This window comes from Pithys albifrons, chromosome 7 (assembly GCF_047495875.1).
Source record: "Pithys albifrons albifrons isolate INPA30051 chromosome 7, PitAlb_v1, whole genome shotgun sequence".
Taxonomy (NCBI): Eukaryota; Metazoa; Chordata; class Aves; order Passeriformes; family Thamnophilidae; genus Pithys; species Pithys albifrons.
The window spans coordinates 24,642,164-24,667,227 of NC_092464.1; the positions used below are offsets into that span (position 1 = coordinate 24,642,164).

Consider the following 25,064-nt stretch of genomic DNA (forward strand, 5'->3'; position numbering starts at 1 on the left):
TGCGGGTTATGAAAGCACAATTGCCAGCAGGGAAATACAGCCATCACACAGGCTCATACAATAACTGTTAATTACATAATCAGCCCTAGTAGAAAATGAGCACCAGAGGAGTGATCATGTAGCTGGCTATCTTAAATAGGCATACAAGAAATGTTTGGTAAAGAATTAAGAAAGTTTATTTTAGAATATAATTAAAAATCCACTCAAAGTGGAAAAGGGAGTATCACAGCTGCAGTTAGCAGGACAACTGCACAGCCCTCCTGAAAATCTAAATTTTGGCAGGAAGCACATTGAGATTATACTGCAGAGGTATCAAGAGGTATTCTGTGAGAGCAGAAGGAACTCATCAGAGATGAAACTTTGCTGCCTTGGATCCCTCCCTCAACCAATCACCCTCACCAGTACAACTTCCACTTTAACCTCAGATTGGTGACTTTCCATTGCATAATAATCATAATTAGAATTGTTAATTAAGACAATTGTCATTGGTTTTGCAATTCTCCAACAACCTTACAGAATTTGAAAGATATTTTAAGAGTAAAGTGATTATTGTAACACTGTCTTACCCTAACTTGCTAAAACTGTAAGCAAATAACTTGTCATCAGAAAACTAATTTGGTGATATTCCTTTATAGCTCTTGCTGCCCTTGAAGAAGTGACAATACAGGTAACAATAGAAGAAACAGACTCTCATTCCTTTTAAGCAGAATTGTAATATAAGATGGCATACACTTCAAAAACAGACCTACATTCTATGCATGCAGTAGCAGGCACACCCACCGTTTTGAAGGGATAAAGGCAATAAGCAGAAAATATAATCTGACAGGATGTATAGATTTTAATAGCATTAGTTATCACTTCATCTACGGAAAAATGCACCACTGACATTTTAAAGCTGTTTTCTTACCACAGCATTAAAATAATTCCAGCATTTAGCTTCTATATGAAAGGAAACAAGAAGTAGGTCACCATATTCACCCATGTTGACCGCTATTCACAAACACATTGAAAATCTGCCTTTCTAATCAATATAGGGCTGGATATATTCCAGTCAGTAAAGCAGATAACCCAGCACTTAAAGTCAACCAGGTTTCTTTTGCTTTCAAAAGAAAACAAATAAGACTTACTGAATGATGCTGTATTTTCAAAGAATTTACAAAATTAAAATGTCAGTCTCATAATTTAATCTGCCTAATAATGGAATTCTAACTCCTAAATGAAGATTAGTTGTCCCAGTTATTTCTTCTGTCTGTTGGCATTCCCTCTGTACAACAGTTTGCATACACAGCTAATTTTAATATTAACTTCACACTACCAGTTGCAGTCAATTTGAACACTTCAACAGAAATTGTGTTGAAACACAGAAGCCCTCTGTGAACTCAGTTTTCTCTCTATAGTTTAGAAATAGTGTCAACTGATAATTTTGGCTACTTATTACATTGTTTCCCCTTCTTGTCTCTGTCCTTTACACAATGGTGCTGCTTGTGCAAAGGCAGGTAATCTGACAATGAGAAGGTGGTTGGAAAAGAACTGGAAACCCACATTTATTTTCAGTTTCAGGGAAAAAACAGTATCTTTGACTAAATTAGCTTAATAGCAAACATGTCAACTACATTGAAGTTGCTACTATATAACATACCTGGTAATGCATTAATATATGCATGATGTAATCATATATTTCTCCAGCAAGTCGGTTTTCTGGTCTCCAGGGAATAATAACAAACTGAATTCCTAGTAAGGGCACCAGAATTAAAGTAGCTCTAACGGCTTTCATATACATATTGGACTCGGCACGGTGGGTGTCTCTCAGCTTTGTCACCAAAACTCGGACAATGTTAAGTAAAAAGAAAAAATTGACCTGCAAAACCAAAGTCATTGTAGGTGAAAGTATTCAAATTAAACAGACATTCAAAATAAAAATACAGAGCACATAAATAGCAGTAAAGTGTAGCTTTCTAGCTGTATTGTATCTCATAATGGGCACCTCCTGGGAAGTCATGTCTTGGAAAGTACCTTGAAAAGATAATACTACCAGAAAAGATATGTTAAGCAGCTCTACATGCTTAGAAAGTCTGTATGGATGCTTCAGGCAGGCAGGGATCAGTTCTAGGAAGCACTGGATGTTTTGATACTGATGTGGGCAAATTTAGGATTTCCAGGGAACACTTAAGATCATTTTTATGTCTAAAGTTTAAATGGGGAGGATGAATTGTCCCCTACAAGTAACCAGTCTGATGGTTACCGAGGTGAGACAAACTCCAGCATACCCCTGAGCACATGGAGCTTATGAGGGCACATAATTTCCCTAAGGAATATTCTCCATGGACCAATACTTCAGGCTTGTGAAACCAGAAGGGCAGTAAAGCTTCTCTTGAGGAAAATCTAGGCTACCCCTTGCCTCCACCAGACTGCAGGGACCCCATGGTACTCTACCCACAGGTAAAAGGTAGCACTTGCTCTCAGGGCAGAAGTGTCAGACACTTCAGAAAATTTTACCCCTGACCCTTACAGTCAGAGATTCTGAGCAGTTCAGCATCTCATGTTCTCAGTATTTTCTGGAAATCTGATTTCAGCATACAGAAACCTGTCCTTGACCCTGACTTCACAGAGAGCTCCTTGTGGGATGTGCCAAGAGCCTGCAGGAACATGGAGGGCAGCCCCAGGCTGATAATGAGCCCAGTAGTTACCCTGTGGACATCTTAGGCATCACAAACTTCTCCCTCTCCGGTGTACCCAGATCCCTCTTTTCCACTCTGATACAATAAAATTACACATCTATGATTTGGAACTTTAATAGATCTTTTTTGGGGTGATTTTTTAATGTAAGTATGTAAGTTGTATAATTTACATAGTTTAAACTCCATAGATAAAAATTCCAACTTTAATAGCTCAAATTCCATAGATATATGAGAAATTTCAGATGATTCTTTCAGAACAATGAATCAGTAAGCTTTGGCAAAGCATTTCATCACTTCTTAACTACACTGAGAGACCTTTCAACTGTTTTACATTTGTTCTCTACTGGAAAAAAGGAATAATAAATTACTTCCATTCAGGTTCCATTCAGCATTAAATCTAAGCCTTTTTCTTTATCCTATTTTGACTTGACTCACTTTGCTTAACCTTCACTTTTAGAATTTCTAGAAGTAACTAAAAAGTGGAAAAAAGACTTAACAAAGGTAAAAACCTTCAGCTCTTCTGAGTTAGTCTGTCACTATGGGGTTTTTGTAGCAAATCAAGCAGGACATTGACATCTTCACAAGAAAAAGAAGACTGGAAATGGCATAAAATACAAGCTAGAAATGACAATGATTTATTTTGAACACAGCTAAAGATTACTCTTTTCTTCCCATAAAAAACAGTCCCTTCTTTTTTCTTTGTGTCTAAGATGAACAGACTTGGATCACGATGATAAAAATAAAGGTCAAATGGCCTATCCTAGATGTTAATTGGCATTACAACAGCAAATGCAATCAATATTGAACTAATAAGCCCACAATAGATGTGATTCTATGGGACAAATGGACTATCTGTATGACAGGGAAGGATGGACTCCTTTGCATTGCTGATGTCCAAGACTACTTCTCAAGAAAGGGTGGAAAGGTTTTTGGTTTTTTCAAGTATTAGAGGGAAAGTTGTTTCTTTATTCAAAGATGTGCCCAGTACTCCCCACCCTACTGTTTAATCTCTCTATGTCCATGTGGGTGTTTGTAGGCATGAGGCAGATCAAAAGCTGAAAGTATATCTTGGGTGACACACTGAGGTAAACTTTGGGCTTGGGTCGAAAGGTGCTTCTGCACCTTTCAGGAAGGCCAGTGTTACCATGCCAGACAGCACCACTGGCATACCAGATGCTTTTTGTATGCACATTGCCAAGCTGCACTTTGAATCTTGTCCTCCTCCTAGGACAGCCCGATCCAGTTCCTTCCCTGGACTCGTTTAGCTCCCTGTCTTTGGATTGTAACAGTTCAGTCGTCAGTAAAACTCATGCTGAGCAGCCAGCCTGTGCTCAGCTCACCCCAGCTAAGGCATAGCTAAGTGCATCATTGATGTCACATAAATGCAATACATAAATCACAAGTAAGTTACACCGGGATAGACTGACCTGATTTTCAAAAGCAGTTAGTGGTACAGTTCGTCCCTCTACAGGACTTGTGCTTTTAAAAGTATTGAGAACCTCTCCCTGTAACACTGAGTGAAGAAAACCTCTAGCTAATTCTGACTTCTGACCAAAACACTGAAAGTACAGAAACTTCTATTCTGTACATGTTAGCAGCATTTCTAAAATAATTATTCAACAGCTGATAGCAAATATTATTCTTACCAATAAAGCTGCCATTACAGGTCCATGAACAATATAGAGCAAGTGTGTGTCAACACTCATCCAGCAGCTGGAGGGGAAATAAAACATTAACATTTATTATTAGCTCGAATAAAATTTGCAGCATGGTTGAATAATACTAAATTCCTTCAAAAGCAAATCTGGTACTCACTTGTCATTGAAGTATCTGGCCCTTGCAATAGCATGAATGGATGCTGGCACTAAAGGGAACCCTGAAATTATTAAAGTTACAGATCAGTCTTGGTATTTCTTTAGCTTGAATTTCATGAATCTCACACACTAATAAGTCTCTTCCTGACAAAACACATGGATGTGAAATCACAGCTTTCAGGAAAGAACTGTAACCCCATTGCACCCAGGCCCTAGCATTACCTTCATGGTGAGATAAAAAAGGATTAACATTCAAGGCAGGCCAAAAAGAGAAGCAAAGCCCACAGACCACGCTCTCCTCGGGCATCTCAAAGCTGCTGCCAGGCTACCCTGTGCTGTTGTGGCTTGTGCAGGAGATTGTGTGAGCCAGCAGTGTGGGAAGAATGCAGGGATCATTCTGTTCTCAGAGGAGTATTCCCTCAGGAAACCAGGGACACTTGTTAAAACCATGTAAATAACTGTTGAGCAAGAGAGACACGGATTAACTTGTGTGCCAGATTGTGGAGCAATAAATAACAAAGTGTTTCTCTCTTGGAGCCAATGGCACAAGAAAACGTTTGGAGCCAGAAGGTTTCTGCGGGATGGGGCTTTGTAATACCTTCCGTAGGTTCCCAGCCCCTGTGCAGCCAAGCCCACTCTATGCAGCTTTACCTCAACAGGGAGAGAAGCTGTGAATATATAAATCCATATATCCTGAATTATTTGTGACACCTCAGGGGAGGCCACTGCTCTGAGAGGGAGCTGACAGGAGCAAATTTGCACTGGGCTTGGGAACATGCCATGCTCAACAAGTGGAAAGCTCAAGTTCTTACTTCCAGCCTGACACTGAGAGTGACAATCTGGTCCACTTCTGTCCATCTTCACTCAGGTTGTATGTCATATTCCTCTCCCACAGGCTAAGAAACTGGAACTGGGGAGCCTGCACTGTAATGCTGACCCCGGTCTGTACAACCTTTCACATACAGACAGGTGGCCTGTGGGGAGATGATGCACAGTCTCGTCCCATCCTTTGCAGAGAGCTTGATGTACACCATGGGTGTTACTGCTGCCTGCTCACTAAAAACTATGGACGTTTCTACTGAGCTTTAGACATTCTATAATTATAAATGAAAATGTGTAAAAATATCCTGCTGATACCATGATTAGTCACAGAGGGAAGAATATGGCTCCATGTTTTTTCAGGTGTTAGTGATTCCATAAACAATTTTAGAAGAGTCAGAGAATCCTTAGCCATACTGTGGAGAGTGAGAATAAGGTCAAAAAAGTATGTAAATAGGCTGCTCTGATGTCTTCAGGTTTCTTTAAGCAAAACTACTTATTCTGCTGCCACAAAATGTTCTTATTGCAATTTACCTTGGGAGGACAAGCAGCTGTGTGAGAACAAACTGGATTGCCTTCTCTATATGGCCTCTGGCTGCAAAATGCCTTTTTTGGGCGTGATGATGCACAATAAAACTACTAAAAGCTCAAAATAAAAAGAAAGGATCTTCCAAACTCAGGATGAGCTTATGGGATTGACATTTTGTTTGGGAAATGGAGCAGATCTGGGCCAGTTTTGTTGACAGACAGATAGAAATGCAATTTTTAAGGGACCTTTCTGTAATAGCAAAAACTCTTCAGCTGAAAACTCTGGCCTGGAGTATTGGGAGTGAGACACATGTTGCAAAGTGACCTTTTTTACTTCTGCTAAATGCATTAGCTAGGATATTTGGCTCAACAGACACAGAAGCAAATCTTAAGAATACAACAGAAAGTCTTCATTAGTTAGTTTCAGGGAAAGATGCTCATGACTATATGGCTCAGATTTCCAGCTGCAGGCTGGATGGGCTCTTCTAGAGCTAGATGTTGCTCTTCTTTTGTAAAGGACCAAGAGGCCCAGAGTTACTCTGAATTGAAGCACCAAGGTCTGTGGGGTCGTGGTAACATGTATCACTACAGTCCCACCAACACAGGGCAAGTAGTGAGCAATATAGAGAAGGTGCTACCACAGCCATTCCAAGAAAAGATATGACATAACCCTTTAGATCATGCCAAGTCCTTTATAGCAAATGGGCAATTATGTCCATATTTCCAGTACAATTTGGAAGGTTCTCTGTTTTAGCACTGTCCAAATAAATGATTCCCTTTTCAGTTTTATATGTGTGAAGCTGCCTGAAGCTGTCAGACAGAGTGGACTGTAGCTGGATGCACACTGTTGGTACTGTTTTCTTTCTCTGCTAAGGGAGGTTTTCTGACCCAGTGAAACAATGAAAAATGAGAAATGACATCCCCAGCAGAAGTTCCCAGGGAAGGGATCACCTGATGGCAACAGCCTTGAAATACATCTGTCTGTGTCAGGTTCCATTTGATCACCTCAAACCTTTTGTAGAAGTTTTCGTATTTGTTCAGATTTTTATTTTTCTTATAAAGCTCTTTTACAAATGTCATTAGTGATTTTTTCAAATAAAATAAACTAGATTTTGCATAGGGATTAGCAACAGCAATGAACATTGAGTAACTTCATCTTGTGTTGTACATTTGCCTTGAATTGCAGTTCGGAGCACAGCCCGCTCTGGTTGCTCTGTATTGCCCTTTGGAGAAAGATCTCTCTCCCCATTGATTAACAGAGCTGATGTTCAAAGTTGGACTCTGATACTACTGCTTCAGGAATCAGTGGAATTACACTGATTCATGCAAACCTAAGAGGTGGCCAGATAGTTCTAATCAGATCATTTTTCTATTAATAATTTCTAGTTTAGTTAGAAGGTGCTAATGGTCACCTTTTTTGTGGAATTATTCCTCTCGTTTCAGAAAAAAGGCTGCAAACTCATAGTCAAGAGTTGTGTCCATTTTTATTAACTTTTTCCTTCTCAAGATATCAGCACCCTCTTTATTTTTCAGGCAGTGTTACAGATAGTAATGAGTATCTTATCAGGTAACTTCACTGAATTCCCCACCACACTGCTAGTGTCATTCTCAGCATCGTTACAGCTAGCTTGTAAGCTTTCACTGCAGGGTAGATGTCACAGTTGCATTAAATTGTATTGCCTAAATTGAATGTCATAAGAAAAAAAATACATTTATGACCATATTCCTCTTGCAGAACTGGATATGGAATGACACTATTTTGGGAAGCCTTATTTTGCAACACATGAAAATGGAAAAAGCTTTGTCTGGAAGGAAATGTTTAAAATAACTCCACATATGGCTGCCATTTCAGAGCCCTATGAGGCTTTTTACATTCAAGTATTCTGAACTATGAAAATTTTCTGATAGAACAGTTGCTTGCTCCAACAGGACTCAGCTATTTGGATTGACAAAGTCCAGAAACCTTAACTTGATTTAGGGTTCTTTGAGAAGGTTGACTTCATTTAGAGCTGATAATGTTCCACGTATTTTTAATTCCAAAAGCATGACAGGTCCCTCTCTTCTTGAAAAAGATGCCATTCTCATAGGAAAAAAAAGAGTGCATGTTGGCATTCTCATTAAAAGACAATTTATTACTTTTTTTGGAAACTGTTATCTGGCACTGCCATCCATATAAACTAGAAAATCATACTAATTTTCTAGATGTCAAATGTAAAGAGCACTAAACCTTATACCATAAAAGAAGTTACCAGACTTTTAAATAAAAATCCAAATAGGGGATGAAAAACTTTCCACTTTGCTGTTACTGCCTATTCAGGACCCAATATTGGATGCTTAACTGGCAGTTTAAAACAGTGTTTTAAATTTCTTCAGAACATTTAGAACTGTGTCATTTTCCTCTGATCTAGTGATATAATTATCCACCAATCTAATACAAAAATTCTTAATTTTTATCTATTTCAGCAATAGGGTTATTTTTTCTATTTTCCTGCTGTAAATGAAATAATGTTGAAAAAGTATAACATCTCCAAAGAGGATACAAAATATAGAGTAAATTCTATCTGTTGCACACAGGAATTGCAAGAACATCCTTAAGTGCAGTGGGAAAATGGATAAAGGTCCATCATTTGCTGCTTTGCTGCACCAGTGGTTTCAAGACATGGGAATTACCTTACCAGAAACTGGAATGAGGCCAGAGATTCATGGTTCCCAAACTGGGAAAAAACTCTTGATATTGATTTTCTGTCAACACTGATGGGGACTGGATTTACAATAGTGATTTAAATGTGAAAGAGGCTCCACTGTAATATACTGGTTGTATTTATACAGCCTTTTATTGGACCAGAGAGTCCAAAGGATAAATATCTGCTGCTGCTACCAATTAAGAGGCAAGGGATTCCCTGTTGAAAACAGAAGGGATCTGCATATTTAGAGATGAAGAACCAGAATTGGTCATAGTTCCTTGGGCAATATGCATGTGATTACGTGCAGTTTGCATCCGTAATGTGTGGGTTTGTAACCTCTCTCATAGAATATCATTGAGATTTACTTATTGAGACCTGTATGTTTCCCTGAAATGCTTTAGAGATCATTGTTGGACAAAACCAGTCCTGACAGCAGAGCCATTATCTACTCAGTAGGTAAAATTGAATCTTTTCCTTTAAAATAACACACGCAAAAATATATCTGTTACTGGGTTCACTTCCAGAGAAATTCTGTTCCTCTTTTTGCATGCTGTGTTTTTTTCGCTTCGTGAGACATAGATACTGATCCTTCCTCTTTGTCATTACAGAAAAAATATACTTTATAGGCAGTGTCACACATTCAGGTTTTTGTATATGTGCTAAAAATAGAGAGCTTCTGTTCAGGAAAGAGGTGTGCCTGAATAGAAATACATTTCATTTCTAAAGCTTTTCTTAACAGAACTTAACCATTTCTTTCTGGAAATCCCAAGATACAGCAAATAAGAGACACTGACTCCTGCTGGTTTTTTAAGTCTCTAAGCCCATCCAAATAAATGCCCTCAAATTTAGGCCCCAAGAACTCAGTCTTAAGCTATGATCTAGTGATATAAGTACAACAATTTAGATATGTAAGTTCTATAAGTACTTAAACATTTGAAAGAACTGATGATCTTGCTGCAAACAGTAATATACATACCCCATCCCAAGAGGTAGTACCAGTGCAAACGCTGTTCTTCAGCAAACACTGCCACTACGATCAGTGTGTGAAGATAAATGCCTTCACAGAGCATCCAGAAGTAGTTGCAGCCCAGCATGTACTGATGGAAGAATTGCAGCACTTTGCAGCTTACCTGTTAGACAAAGGAGAGAAAGTCAAACGCTTGACTAGCATTTTGTGTTTAGGTAGGCAAAGACATTTTATACTGCTAGGCTATGAAAAAGCAAAGGGCAACAAAAATCACCAGCTCTTGGTGGATTTGTTCAGCACCTGTCAGTGAGAGGGATTTTAAACTTATGAAATGAGATGAATTTAACAAACAGTCATCACAAAATAGAAAAAAAGTATGATAACAGCACTTCAAAAATACCACATAACAAGAAAATTCCCTTCAAAAGTCAGTAAACCGATGTCTTTTAGAACTGAAACAAGCAACTTGCTCTAGATACAGAAGGAAGGCTGTGAAGAAGACAGTAGCACAGAGCTCCAGTTTGAGCAATTTCTTTTTCTTTCAGTCAAAATTGTCTGAGGTTTGTTCAGGTCTCCAGTGTAAGCCAGAGTCACTTACTCTTTAAACAGCAGCCAACTCTCAACTCACTCCTTTGGGAAGAGCAAGTGCTCTTGGCAGTAGGGATTTTTTGGGTAGGGTATCAGGGGTACTGTCTTTGCCTCTTTCTGAGAAGACAGCTTTATTTCATTTTGACAAAAGAACAAATTGACACATGGAGCTAAATGGAGTCAGTGAAGTGGTTCCCATGCGTGTTTCAGAAAAGGTTGCAGACACAGACCTTAAAAAGAGACTGTGGCTTCAGAATGCTGGGCATCAGTGGGCAGATGGTGGAGGGAAGCATGTCATGTCCACTACCAGAGTGCCAGTTTGTATGGCATGCTGCTCCTCTTCTGAAAGGATCTCATGTCCCTTCACTTCCTTGGAGAGGGCAATGAGGTCATCCACCTGGATTTCTTTGCCACCAGCATGCCAGAGGGCCAGAAGTAGGTGGGTGTTCCTGTGCTGGCGGAGACCCACTGCTCCTGGGGAGCACCACATGCTACCTGGAAATCTGAGGTCACAGCAGTGATGGACTGTATGAGATGTCGTTAGGATTTACTTGTCTCTTTAAAGAGACATTTTGGCAGTTCAGCAAATAGAGAACAGCATGTTCTGTGTCCTCTGGACTTCCCCTCTGGACCAGAAAAGCTTGCACCACGTTCTGTTGCTTAAAAATATTCCCAAAACATTTGCTCAAACATATGTACTTAGTCCTGTTTCAATATTTATAGTGCAGCTTCATGCTCATGAAAATATTGGGATATTGATAGGTTATGACATAGGATTCTGACAACAACCACTAACCACTAACAACCATCAACAACCAAAAAGAAAAAGGAAAAAAATCCCCAAAACAAAAAACGAAGAAGTATGTGCTCTTTTTCTGTGGGCAAATGTGTCCATTAAGGTTCTGAAATCATTCTTGGACTGTTTTTCATAGGTCTGAGACACTATGTTTCTTGCCCTGTTCCCTCATCCACGCTCAGTGCAGCCTCCCATCTGGTATCTGGCCTTTCTCCCTTCTTCTCTTATCAATTCCCCTTCCCTACAAGGGCTGACAGGCACTTCCCAAAGACTGCACACACACATTCAGGAGGCACCATCTCTGGCATTAGCCAGCCAGCCACCCTGGCCTCTAAAATGTCAGTAAACTTTCTGAGCCATCACGGTAGTTTTTCATGCCCCAGATTTGGGCTGGGCAAGCACCATGTCTCCCTGTGGGGGGTCTCCAGGGAAGAGCTGCAGGTCATGGGGTCCACCTGCAAGCTCAAGACATCATTTCCCTGATGGCTTCAGTGGGAGTGACTCAGGGTGGCAGCATGTTGCACGTGGGCTGGTCCTGCTCTTGCCAGTGCCAAAGTCATCCCAGCAGTCCATCCATTCACCAGGGCTCTAGGAATAGCCTCTCCTTCAGCTTGGCAGCTGGAGGGGTGCAGAGCACAGACGGTGAGTTCTGCAATAAAATCCATGGTACTTTCTCAAATCTGTCATTTTAACTTAATGCTTTCGCCAGTTCATATTGCCCATCTGAAAGGGAGATCACAATGGAGTATCCTTGCTTCTCCTTGCCAGCTGTACACACAGCTCATCAACCCTCTGAGCAGAGGATGACTCAACATACCTTCCACTGGAACCAAGTCAGTCTTTACTGGAGCTTTTATCTGTAGCTCAAACAAATGCACACATAGAAAGCACACTCCCTGCAGGTACAGAGATAAAACTTCATTTGCTTAATTTCCCAACATTTCTTTCTTTCCTGTTTCCTCCATCTGAACTATCACTTGTGGCTTTACAAATGAAATCCTTTGTTTAGCCTTTAGAACAATGGATATGCACACAACACATGACTCTTTTGAGGAATTTATCACTTCTGATGTGATAAGTTAAAGAAGGAAGAATACCATTGGCAAAGCATGAAGGGTTGATGTGACCAGTACTTTGATACACTCCATACTAATTTGAGAATTTACCTGAAAAAGTTAGTATAAGGAGTTTAAGTACAACAGTGTATTGAGATAAATGATGCTAAATTCATATTAATCAAACGCCAACAAAAATCAGTCTTTGCTTTGGATGAACTAAAATATACAACATGTTTTATCTGTGGCAAAGTGACACAGTGGAAATACTTTCATACAACAAATAAACTGTTTTTCTTCAGTTAGAGCAAGTAAAAGATGAGAACTGGATGGGCACAAAGAAAACATGACAAATGTAAACAACATCTTGGTGTACATTAGTCTTAACTGAGAAAATTGTAGAAATAGGAAGTTTTATATAATATTCATTCTTACAGACACAAGGGGGTTTATCTTCTGCTGAAGATAAAAGTTTTGTTGGAAGTTCATAGAGGCAGAGGTCCTGTCCTTGTTGTGTCTTGTACAATATGCAGCACAGACAAATACAGGAAAACATTATCACAGCACCTTCACACTACAAAGAAGAGTTAAATTTCATGAGCTTTCAGTCTACTGGTGTGCAGGTGACTGAAGCTAGCGGGTTTTAATTCATGAACAGCACAGACTGAAAGGAAATAGCTGGTTCTTTCTAGTGCAGACCCATAACTGTTGCTCAGTCTGGTGTACCTGTCTCCTGACCAAAGGAATAAACAAATGCTTCTCTTTTTGAGAGCCTGGAGACACAGCACTGCTCTGCACAGGTTGGTGGCTATGCAGCAAGGGGAAGTGTGAAAAAATTACCAGGAAAGCCCTCAAAGCCATGTAACCACCTAAGAAAGCAGCTCCTTTGTGGCTCCAGAAGGATTTTGGCAAAATACAGTCTGGTAAGAAACTGAACCTGCAAGCAAAGAGGCTGCCTCCTCCTACTTGTTCTCTCTGCACTGATGGACACAGAAACTGAGAAAGGTTCTTCACTGATCTTCAGGACAGCATCCAAGAAAAATATTTCCTTTATTGCTAATTCTCCTTCCTCATGAAAACAACCTGCAATGACCTTAAATTGTGGCAAGCTGCTTGGGGGCAAAAGGGATCAATAGGAACAGAGTCAGTCATATTCTCCTCACTTGCAAATCTTGCTGAGAGTCATGTAACTCTTGTGAGTGCCTCAGCTGAGGTATGCAGTGAAACCACTTCAAAAGGATGCTGGAACATTTCTCAGCGAAGAAAGAAAACAATTTATTCTCCTTTTACAAGTAGGATCTAGAAATGGTGTCTACGATGTTTTGCAGGACATCTTGGAATTATTATAAACACTGTTAACATTCCAGTACTGTCAAAAGAGTTCCAAAGGTCCATCTGCCTATACAGGGCCTTGGATTTAAACAGTAATATAACTAGCAAGCTGCTCTCCTCAGCTAATCCAGCACCCTCTCACTGCATTTGCTTGTGCTTGTCATTTCTCTTAAGGCTCTCCCTGGTCATTGTTTAATAGCTTATGGACAGAAAACTGCATCATTAAGTATCATCACTACCCATTAAGGCAAATAAAGAAAAAATCCTCAGACAACATAAACCCTCTAATGCTACCTTTAACAACAATAACAAAATGTAATACAAAATCAATGGCTAGTTGTTTTTAAGCATGTCATCCTAGTAACTCAGTCAAAGTAAAAGGTCTGACTCAGCTTTGGCATGCTAAAGTCGCGCAGATTTCTGTGTGTCCTTGTTACTGTGATGCTTTCCTGTGTGAAGGGACTCTGGTTGGCAGGTTGGGAGGCCTGTGTTTTACACCAGTCCTTGTCAGCTCCAGAGAGGGCGGGATAGCCCTCTCAGTGTGCATAATGAAACCTCTCTTCTCAAATGCCCCTGACTGATATTTCAACTAAATTGCTAAGAACAGGCCAATCAAGGTTATTGATCTTAAGCCAAGCCAGCTATATGGGCCATCACTACAGCTGTGCAATCCTTTGTTTAAAGGGAAATAAATATATATGACCTGGCTATTCTCTTCATCTCTGGTAAACCTTCCCAGTGCAGGGCAGCAAAGGACTCTCCTTAAGGAGGCCTTGCCACGGAGGCCAAGACATGATTTATTAAAATTCAGTTTGAAGGTAATACAATATATTCTCAAACATTCTAAACTTAGCATTTTAAAGGAATAGATTCAAGTTGGACTACTGCCCTGCTTTAAAAATTTGTGTTTTTCTTTTCTGACTATTAGAGCACTATTCTTAAATTCCAAGTATCCATATGTTACACAAATAAGCAATAAAAGGACTTCCCAAAGCAGGACAGTGCTAACTATTGTAGCTGTAAATCACTGGCTATCAGAATGTCATACCATTTTACAATGTATCTGCAATGAGTCATCCATTAAACTGTGTTCCAGTCAGAAACCTGGCATACTGGGGCTTGGAAGAAGATTAATGTTTTAATATACTTTTAAACCATTTACAGAACGAAATGTACACAGTGGCTCAGAGGGATCCTAGGTTTTCTGTTACATGAGAACAAAACATGAAGTTAAACAACAGGGGATATTCTTAACAGCATCTGTGTCCATCTCTGTGCTATAGGAAAGCAGCCAGCCCAGAATTACATATCCTGGACAGGAATTAATATGGCTACATCTGCACATACTTGAGTACCGGCTGCTGTGCCTGGGCCGCAGCTTCAAACTCTGCAGGGATTCTGGAGGTGTTCTCCTGGCACATCTGGCATTGTCTCAATGTACAGTGGCCACTGGCTTCTTGTCTGCAGGATGCACCATGGCAAGTGTCATGTAGGGTGTGAGACAAAGCAAAACAAGACCTTGTCATGCCTGATGGGTTTTATCAGCTTGGTTTCTGAGCTGGAATTGCCAGAGCTTTTCAGGGAGGCATTGTAGGTATGAGCCTGACTGATGGAGGAGAGCAGAGAGGCCGTCAGAGAGGAAAAAAAAAACCATGGGAAGTCAAGACAGACTAAAAAAATAGTACAGGAACAGTGCAACCTACTGTTCATTTGGACAGGATCTGCTGCCACCTTCTCCCAGTGGTGGGAAGTAATCCCTGATGAAAAGGGGTAAGAGCTGCAACTATTCCTGGCACCTCTCCTCCACCATCACCCCTAAGCAAGAGCCACCAGGCACAGGATAGGACAAGGCAGAGGCTACTCAAACAGGTACCCAGGCACAGCTGAGCTCAAGGCATCTGGCCCTGAGCCAGGCTAGAGATTAGGAAACGTATATCTTTGATGATACGGATATATTCACTCCATGATTCAGTTAAATGCTCCAAGAGTTTTCTAGTGATAGGACTGGAATTCATGATATTAAATATAGACACCCAATCTGTCTCTCCTCTAATCAAAAAGATGTCAAAAGAGATGATGAGATTACAGTAAAAATCACCTCATCCTAAAGGATATATCTAAAATAAGTCAGATGGACAGTGCCCTGAATTTGTCTTTAGCATGGGGCGACTAGGTCAGCTGTATGTCTTTACAAAACCGGTGTTCAAATGTAAGACATGCTTGACTTTAAATGCTTATGAGTGTTTTAATGCTCTAGATGCACTCAGAAGCTGCTCCAGTGTCTTTCCTGAGGTGACTTGGTGCTAGGGGAGCCCCCAGCCCTTTGAAGGATATTGGGCCAAGGGGACACCAGAAAATCTGGAAGTCAGTCAGTTGGGTGTATGAAACCACACACCATTCAAAGGTGAAATGGTGAGGAAAGGAGCCCAATCATCAAAGAACTGACCTATTTTTTGCCAGTAACTCATTCTGCCATGTAAAGCTAAAGGCCATGTAAGTAAGTAGTCCAAACCTCCTGATTTTTTCCTCCTGCTGAAAGTCATTACTGTTTCTCCTTCTATATGCTTACTACATGTCCTTGGCTGTCATCTGTAAAGGCACTTTGATGTCCTTTCATTTATTTCTCTTCTGCTTCAAGCTACTTCTGTTTGGTCTTAAAAACCTTCAGGAGACAGAGGCTGGCAGGGCTGTGGCTGAAAAAGGGCAATACAGCTAGTCTGTGCAGCAGTCACTGAGGGGCAATGAAGTAACATTGATGGTATTAATTTCATCTAACCTGGATGTCTGACTTCATGGTATAGATGTACAGGATGAAGTAGCCCCTGGAGAGGAATGAGCACATTTCATTTAATTAACCTGAGCTGCTTTAGCCACCTGCATTAGAGTCAGCCAAATGGTCTCTTGGATTGAGACACAGCTGCCTGCACTGGCAGCAATGCCATTTAATCAGACAAATCCCAGTGAGGAAAACATATGTGGCAGCATGGTATCAGGGAGCATACTGTGTATTGGAAACATTCTAGTACTGTCTCTCTGAGAGGAATTCCTTTTGGAAGAGTTCATATTTTGATAGATTTTGAAAAATCTACTTTTTGGGCAATTCCAGCTTAAACTTCTGACATCTTAGGTAGACACTTTTAAAGGCATATGGTAAGGAAAACTTGAAGAGGAACCTCAAGTTTGATTTGAAGCATCTTGAATTAGGAGTTGCTTCTACAACAGACAGGTTTCTAGACATAATTGCTTTATATTCCCAGAGAAATATCAAAACCTAAGCTCTTACATATTCTAATCATGTCGGAGGCCTTGTGTAGAACAGGAGTTCATTAGGGGATGCCACGTCCATACAGTGTAGCAGAGAATTCACCAAAAAGGCAACTGTTAGCATTTGGACTTGTTGATCTGACATTTAAGAAGTGGCTACTTGACATTTTTCTATGCCTGTGTTTTAAGGGGCTAATGACATATCATCTCTTTACCTCTGAGTCTCTCAGATGCACGGGAGACAGGACAATTGACAGGAATTTACGGTCTCTTAGGTCCTGTCCCCCATTTTAAGGTCACCTTCACTTTGTTATCTCTTCAGGAATACCAAAGGAAAAAAGACTAAAAGCCTCTGTAAGGCATGGAGAAATCAGTGTCAGATCTAGGTCAAATATATTTCCACACTATGGAAGACTAATAGGCTGCTATACTCAGATATGATGGTAAAGTAAGTATACCTTTCTTGAGCAGCAGTTTTGGAAGCATGTTATGAATTTTAGCAAATCCGGGATGGATGCACTAATTTGTGTGTGCTTTGCTTCAACAATCTCATGTAGTGACCTCAGCAGTTGCAAATGGCCACTGTGGCTAAACTAGAGAACTACAACTGATGACAGCAAGAACCAGAATATGAGGCTCTGCTGATTTTGGATACAGCTCTCCTGGGAGAGCTCACTTTTTACTGCCACAGTGGCAGAGCTTCAGAATCCAGAGACAGTACAGATGCATAATGATTAGGCAGCATGACAGGTTAAATCTGACTTTTCACAATGAAATTTCAATCTGCGTTTTGGACATGTATTCAAGTGCAGGTCTTACTCACCCATACAGAAAAGATGCAACCAGAAAACCTGGGAACAAGCCCCAGGACCACCTATGCCCACAGTGATAGCAATTTTAGTGAAATGGTTGTGAAGGGGACAGAATGGGGATGCTGAACTATCAGCTAGACTGGTAAACTAGCTCAAGATATTCAAAACATATCTACATCTATCCAAGGAGGCAAGACTAGGCTCCAGCCTCTCACCCTCCATGTCCAAGAGCTGAATTACTGATGCTGCCAGGAGGAAATGAAATCACGCTGCTTGTAATAAAACAGGAATTGCTTTGGGTTCTTCCTTACCTGCTTTGCTGCTATACCCATATAAGTGGGTGTCCAGATTATTTACACATTAAGGCATAAAGAAGCTGTGTGGCAGTGAGATGGGACTTAACAATGAGATTGGAGCATACCTCAACGGATGCTGGTCCTTACTCATGGCCAAGCATGAGAGTCCACACAGGCCTTACTGGAACTACCCATGGAGCAATGGCCCTTGCTATGGCCTCTATAAAACTGAAATTGAAACATGAGCTTTCCCACCACACAATTCCAGAAGCAAGGGTGAAACTACTACACAAAAGGTGCAGATGCAACAGAAGAATCTGCAGAAAGAACAGATACCCCCACCAGAACAAAAGTGAAAAAATATAGTAAGATCTCTTCAAGCTTTTGAGGAACAGGTTCTAATTACTGAGACATTAGTGACTTGTGACCAAACTTAGTCCCACCTACAAACATATTTATATTGGTGCCCATGGAGCTGATCGATTGCACATTTTCTCATTAGCAGAGTTGTTTCTTCAGTCAATAGCTGTATCTTCCTTTATGCCCATCACTACTGAGTGTTAAAATGATTAGTGTTGTGAAATACAGAGAAAGAAAAGTACAGACCTGATGTTTAAAACTATATCAATAGATTAGGCAGCAAGAGTTTCATTTGTGTTGCTGGAGGTTTTAATGGATAACATAATGTCCTGTTCACAGATCACCCTTCTACTGTGGGTCAGTCTCATTTAGGAAGGTGAAAGGAAGGATAACTCTTCCTATAAAAGCTTTTCCAGTAATAGTGTAATTAATAGTTCCTAGGTCAGATACAACATTCAAAACCAGCTCATACAAAATTTTTCAGTATATGTAAATGAATGTTCATACATGTGTCCTCTTTATTTCTAAATGTTCTAAAAGTTCCTGAACCTTGTTCATTGCTTCTTTGTTTCTTGTATGGCCATCTGAGTTCACATCTTTCTCCTCCATCGTTTCAGATCCAAATAAATCTGGCAAAGAGAAAGAGAGAATTATATAACCAGCAAACACAAAGTAAAAAAGTAAATTAAGATTATCAAAAGAGTGGCTTGACTTACTATTTTATGTGAGCAGAATGATCATCAAAGGATTTAACTTTGTGCAGCAAACTATACGGGAGTAAGGATGCAGTACAGACTCTTCTCATATAAATGATGCTTTGGATTGTCTCGTATCTTTTCTGTCTGGATCACAGCGAGAATGTTGGTGTCTTGGTCTTAGGGAAGAATTTCTTCTCTTCTCCAGCTGACTTTTCCCTTTGTTATTTAATAGACTGTTCTTTCTGCTTTCAAAATTATATGGATTTGTTCATAACCTCATAAATTATTTATCACTGAAAGTATTTTCCCATGGTATTGCATATTTAGAATCCATAGTGAAATTTTGGACAGGAAAAAAAAAGCTGGAACTATTGGACAGAAACACACTTATTAGTTTGCAGAATAAACACCACCTACCTAATCTTTTTATATGCCTGTTATGTGAGTGATGTCTGGGATTGTTTGAAATTCCTTCCACACACTTCTGTATTTCTGAACATATTGAAGGTGAGAACCACACACATGTGAGTCTGTCTGGCTCAGAAGATTCACAGGTGAAAAGTGGATAAATGCAGCAAACTACTTGAAGTCAAAAGCAGTAATTTTTAAATAGGCTTATTAAAACAGCAAGTGCAGAAGGGATAGAAGAAAACCTTCATTTGCTCTGTTAATAGGCATCAACACAAAAGTATTATAGGAATGTTTTTTAAACATTTTAAACATAAATCTCCTAAGTCTTCATATACTTATATGGAGATGTTATGTAATTTCATCACATGTTAAAAAGTTGCTCCTGTCCTGTTGCATTCTTTTCCCAATCATGTATTTAAAAGTTTATTACATTGCAAAAATAACAGAATACACTTCCTAGTAACATTGGCAGACTTTGAATCTATTAACATGGCACTTTATCTCCTTTTCTTTTTTATTTTTTTTTTATTTTTTTAAGGAATGGAAATCTAGAATGGAAGGCAAGAGTGCACAGTCATCCCATCCTTGACAGAAGAACAAAAATGAGAGACCTCAGATCTTTTGGGCCCAAGTTTTGTACCTTGCCCCTAGGCAGCATTTCACTGCTGAGTCAAAGACATGCAAATTTGGATTGGAAGAAGATATTGAAAAACAAGGCCTTTGCTCATCAAAGCATCTGCTTAGCCAATAGCTTCAGCCAGATTTGTTAACACAGCCGTATTTGTTAATACCAGGGGAAGGACACTGCTTGGGTGACTTCCATGACTGTATTCAGCACTAAGGCTCCTCTTCCTGTTCTGGCCAGAGACCTGAAAACTAACTGCATACACAAACCTCTGCACCACTCCAGGGCTCCATGGCCGTCAAAGGTAACCACTGATGTCACTTTTACACTGTGTGTTGCCACAGCAATGGAAGTGATGCTCAGTGGACCGGTACATGTTCTGTGACTACATGACTCTACCGGAGCCTCTGAGAGCTTTGTCATTGACTTCACTGGCGTCAAGATTTCACTCCAAATAAAGATCTAGCCAAAGGCACTAGATACAGTTTTTTGATGAAATCTTAGAGCATAAAATTTCTTCTAGTGGCCTCAACTTTTAGTTTAAAGTACTTCAGATAATCTACTTCTGCTGTCAGGAAGTATCATTCTTAACCCTGAGGTAATGATTTGACTTCAATTTATGTGCCTGATATTATCTGCCAGCTTTTTATCTTCAAATATTAAGTGTATTTTCATTGTATCTCTTGCACAGGCTATGTACGTATGAAGCTATGCAATGACGAGAAACAAAACGGATGATTTTTAAATTATTCTTCTGCTCTTCTGTTTTTTAATCTCCAGATGGTCGCTGAGACTGGTGATGTTTTCTTTAGGCTATATATTTTCTGCTTCAATTAGCTTACTTAACCAGTACACATTTGAGAGACACACACATGATCATATAATATCAGGTGCTAATGCTTACTTGCTTTCATGAAATTAAAAGAAGATAAATGGTTGAATCATAATTGAATGACCTTATTAGAAGACAAGTTGATCAGTGTTAAAATGAAACTTGAGATTCCCATGTTTGCATTAATTTTCCATTGGCTGGGGCTGCTCTAAGGACAGTGAGTACAATGTGATTGCTATGTTATGGAGCAAGATCAGAGCTGGGTGACTGAGATCTGCCATACATATTTATCAGCTGGTATATTTATCAGAGGGGGTGGCACAATTTGTACCACTACCCAAGAGCAATGAAGGAAACTAATGTTTTGGTTTACCACCTTCCTAGAAAAAAAATGCAGCAGACAGATCTTTATGGGTATTATTTTGAAAAAAGCTTCATCTCTCTCCATCCTGTCCCTCCGCAGCATATGTGCTTGTGAGGAAGGACAGGTGGACACTAAGGGCATCTGTCCCTTCAGGAGCTTTGTTGGGAAACATCAGGTAGTAAAGGCTCAGAGCAGTGGGGATCTGACATATTTGTATGGATGGACTGGCTGGAGCAAGTCTGGGGCTTGTACTGGATTCAAAGACTTTTACTACTTGGTGAAAGATCTGAGCAAGGTTGAGTGAAATTCTCAGAATGTGCACCCTCTGTGCGTGTTTTACCAGATGGCTATCATTAACTGATAAATGGGGATTCTTTGTTTCCACACAGCCACAGTGATTTTACTTGGATGTTAAGATGGAGAGGAGTCATGCAGTACTTACAGGATCCCTTTTTACAAGGCCTGGGTTAGGGACAACAGCAATGAGGTGAGCAATTGTAAACATGGAGTTCAGCACATATGAAAAGAACAAATTCTTATGCAGAGTTATCCTTTGACAGCTGAGGCTCCTGAAAAATATTTAGCACATGTCGTAAATTAGTAATTTTCTTCTGATGTCACTTTAACAAGCTCTTTCTGGCAACAGCCTCTCAAGAATGCCTTTTGGCAAGACATTACTGGAAAATACATGACTTGCATTGCAGCCATAACCTCTGAGAAATTTTTGGGTTTGTTTTTACACCTGTTTAGCACCACATGGTTTTTAGACCACGTAGTGAAGAGCTATCCAGCTACATTCTCAGCTCTTGATGCCTTTCTTTATTTCACTGTAATCAAGATATTAAGCAGTGAAGCAGAACTCTGAGAATTATTAGATGCGCATGATACAAGTAATGAACATCAGGAATACTGCTTTATAAGTAACTGTTCTCTGGACATTCAATTTCTCAAATACTCAGATGAAAATTGTTTTTCACTTCAGGAATCAGTGGTGAGACCGGATAGAAAATTTGGGAAGGAATCTCTTTAAATTACAGGGGGATTTGGGTTGATATCCTGCATGTTTCTAACTCCAGCTCAGATCTCAAACCAGATGAGGTTGCTTTCTTGCTCAGAAGGGGCAGAAATCTTTTGAAATGATTGACTGGGGAGGATAGGATTTATGATATTGTGGATAGCAGAATTCCACAGGAGAAGTTTGCAGAATTCTTATGAAACCAAATCATGACTGCAGTTTCAGTCCTGAAACATCTTCCCTTCTAATTCATGCCCAGATCCTCATGTCATCTCCTCAGATACTGCTGAGGCAGAGAAGATGACCCCTGCAGTGCTCCATGCCCCAGAGCACAGTGTCAGGCTGACAGAGGGTGATTGCAGAAAGGCAGTCATGGAGCTGTTAGATAGTGTTGTGAAGTCTGTATTCAGCGATCACTGAGAGCAAGCAGGCAAAATCACTAGTTAAAAAACAGCTAAGAAGTATTGCTATCTTGCTGCGGCAAGCTTCCCACTCGAACTAGGAGTCTTGCAGTCTGGAATAGAGCACAGGCTGTTACTTTCTGATGCATGTGGAAGTCAGTGTAGAGTGTAGTATGCATTTTCTTTAAAAACAGAGCTAATCTAACCAACTAAACTCTTTTCTGCTTATTTTGCTTGGTTTTTTTTTTTAATTTGTTTTTGTTTTGTTTTGTTTTTTTTAATCTCCTTGGTCACCTGATACTTATTCTTCATTCTCCTTACACCTATTTTCTGAGTCATTGCATGGAATTCTTCCTTTAGCTTTAGGTCACCTTTCTGGTTATGGCTATCATCACCCTGCAAGGTTCATCACTTTTCTTGACCTCTTTATTTACCAAGACACTTTCTTTAGTTCAGGATGTGCATGAGATGCAGGTCCTGGTGGTTAGGAATAAGAGTATCTCTTTATAATTGCCCTGATTTTATAGTCTTCTGTTAGATTCTATTGGGAAATGTAGAGCACCAGATATGGGGCTTGGTGCATTTTCAGTTTGGTTCACTATATACTTTGGAGCTATTCTTTGCTACACTATGTTCTTCTGCTTATTCCACCTATATTTGTCCCCATAAAAAATCTAGTCTGATGTTTCTTTTCTGCTTCTAAAATCTGGAGATATTTATTCAATCCCAAGTCTTTCTCCTCATTTTCCATTACTACGTTTTGCTTATGCAACTTAACCACACTCTTCTTGGGGCACTAGGACATGTCCATCAGTGCCTGCCTTTCTCTTGCAGCCCTGGTAACAGGATTGGTGTAACATCAATCCCCTTCTCAAGAAATAAAATTTCTCTATTACTGGGAGCAGTCTCTTCAGCTCCTGGCCACAGACATGTCTCTCCAGATGCCTTTCTACATGGCTACTGATAAAGAGAAAGAAAGTATTTTGTGATAATCTTGGCCAGGTCCATGTCCCTACTCCCTTTTCTGTCCTTCCTATTTGCTCTGCTTGACTTTTGGCAATCTTATTCCTCTGTTAAATTGCACTGTCCTTCTCTGCATGTTGCCTTTGTCAAGTCTCCAACCTTCTTTCCCTGATTGCCTTTCTCTCTTAGTTTTACTCTTTCCACCTTTCCTCTTAGTATTTCCTGTCCTTTTTCCTTGACTCCAGCTTTCACGTTAAAGACACATCTGGGTCATTAAACCTATGTTTCCATACCCTCACTTCCTGATTCGACCTCCATGTTTACCATCATAATGGCATCAGCACCTGCCTGACTCAGTCCACACCAAAAGATTTTAGCAGAACCAAAACCCTCACTTGATTCATCCTTTCTGCTGGTTTTGATAATCATCTGCAATATTTTTTTTCTCTGGCCTCTCTTAGCTCTCTTCCTGGCCACCTTCCTGTTCTTAATCATGCCTTTGTGGTGTTTTTGAGGGCTCCTTGGCACTGTCTCCACCATCTTTCTCTATGTTCCCCACTCTGATTCATTAATCAGTATGCAAGAAGGCATAACTAAGCCAGTTATCTGTGTCTAAAACTTTTGAGTTTTTTGTTTCTCTGTTCCTCTATCCATTGTCTCTTTAAAATGTCAGTCTCTTGTGCTTTCCATGAGTATCCTTTGTTTCACATTGATTCTGTCTCCTATATCTCCCTTGACAGAGCTAGGTTTTCTCATATATTGACAGTCCCCCTTCCTTTTGAGTTCCTATCTCTGTTTCTCTACTACAACTAGGATATTTTGACTTTTCTTCATAGAACTGCACTGTGAATCTGTCATTTCTTCTCATTCATGAATACTGAGAATACCAATTTTCACCCCCAGCCACATATCTTTCCATTTTCTACTCTCTTGTTTAGTTTTCAAGTTATTTTTGTGCTTTCTACCGTGTTCTCCCATCCACCTGGGGAAAACTCCCAACAAATTTCTATAGATTATCCTTACACTCACTACCCTTCTTCAACTCCTCTTAAAAGCCTTGGCAACAATTAACTACAGACGCATTCATAACATGCCATCTATTATTTTGGCAAATCTAGACTTACTGTGCTCCCCATCTGTCTTTGTACAGATGTCTTTGTTTTAATAATTCAACTGGAAGTGATTTGGAGCTACGAGTCCCTATTGTCCTTTGTGTTTTATCAAATAACATAGTGGGGTTTCAGTTTGCAATTACAGAAATATTGCAATAATGCGATGATGCATGTAGCTGTTAGACACTCTATTTCATGAATACTCTGTCTCTTGTTATGAGTTAGTATTGCTTAGTGATGCTCATCACTACTGATTCAGTATTCCCTTCTGAAAGTACTGCAACATCTGTGATGCCAGATCACTATGAATCTTGATGCCCAAAGCTGAAATGAAAATAAATCTATGCCAGGGAAACAGCAATCCCTGCAAGCTGTTTGTTGCTGCCTCTACAGTCAAAAGCTATTACCCAGTCCTGAAATCATCTCTTGCTATCTGACTGACTGTCTGATTGACAATTTCCTTCTATTGAAGGTCAAATAATCTACTGCTGTCATAGATAGACGATATAAAACAGCTGAAGGTAATATGAGGCCTCTCCCATACAGCTTCATTCTCACTTTCTTATGATTGTAGTTTGGTCTCCTCTTTGTCTTCCCATTATGAAGCACTGTTTTTAATTCCTTTCTCTACTTCTTCCTGTAACCTTTGT

General features: G+C 39.9%; 1 protein-coding gene across 1 annotated transcript in view; it reads right to left on the reverse strand.

Annotated features, from left to right (window-relative positions):
* Window positions 1-25,064, reverse strand: part of CALCR (calcitonin receptor) — a 139,163-nt gene that overhangs the window by 12,098 nt on the left and 102,001 nt on the right. The window contains exons 7-11 of the mRNA XM_071560020.1: window positions 21,366-21,492; window positions 9,500-9,653; window positions 4,494-4,554; window positions 4,325-4,391; window positions 1,640-1,858 (exon numbers count right to left, since the gene is read on the reverse strand). Of these exons, the coding sequence (XP_071416121.1) occupies window positions 1,640-1,858; window positions 4,325-4,391; window positions 4,494-4,554; window positions 9,500-9,653; window positions 21,366-21,492 (628 nt within the window). The remainder of the gene's footprint in view (window positions 1-1,639; window positions 1,859-4,324; window positions 4,392-4,493; window positions 4,555-9,499; window positions 9,654-21,365; window positions 21,493-25,064) is intronic.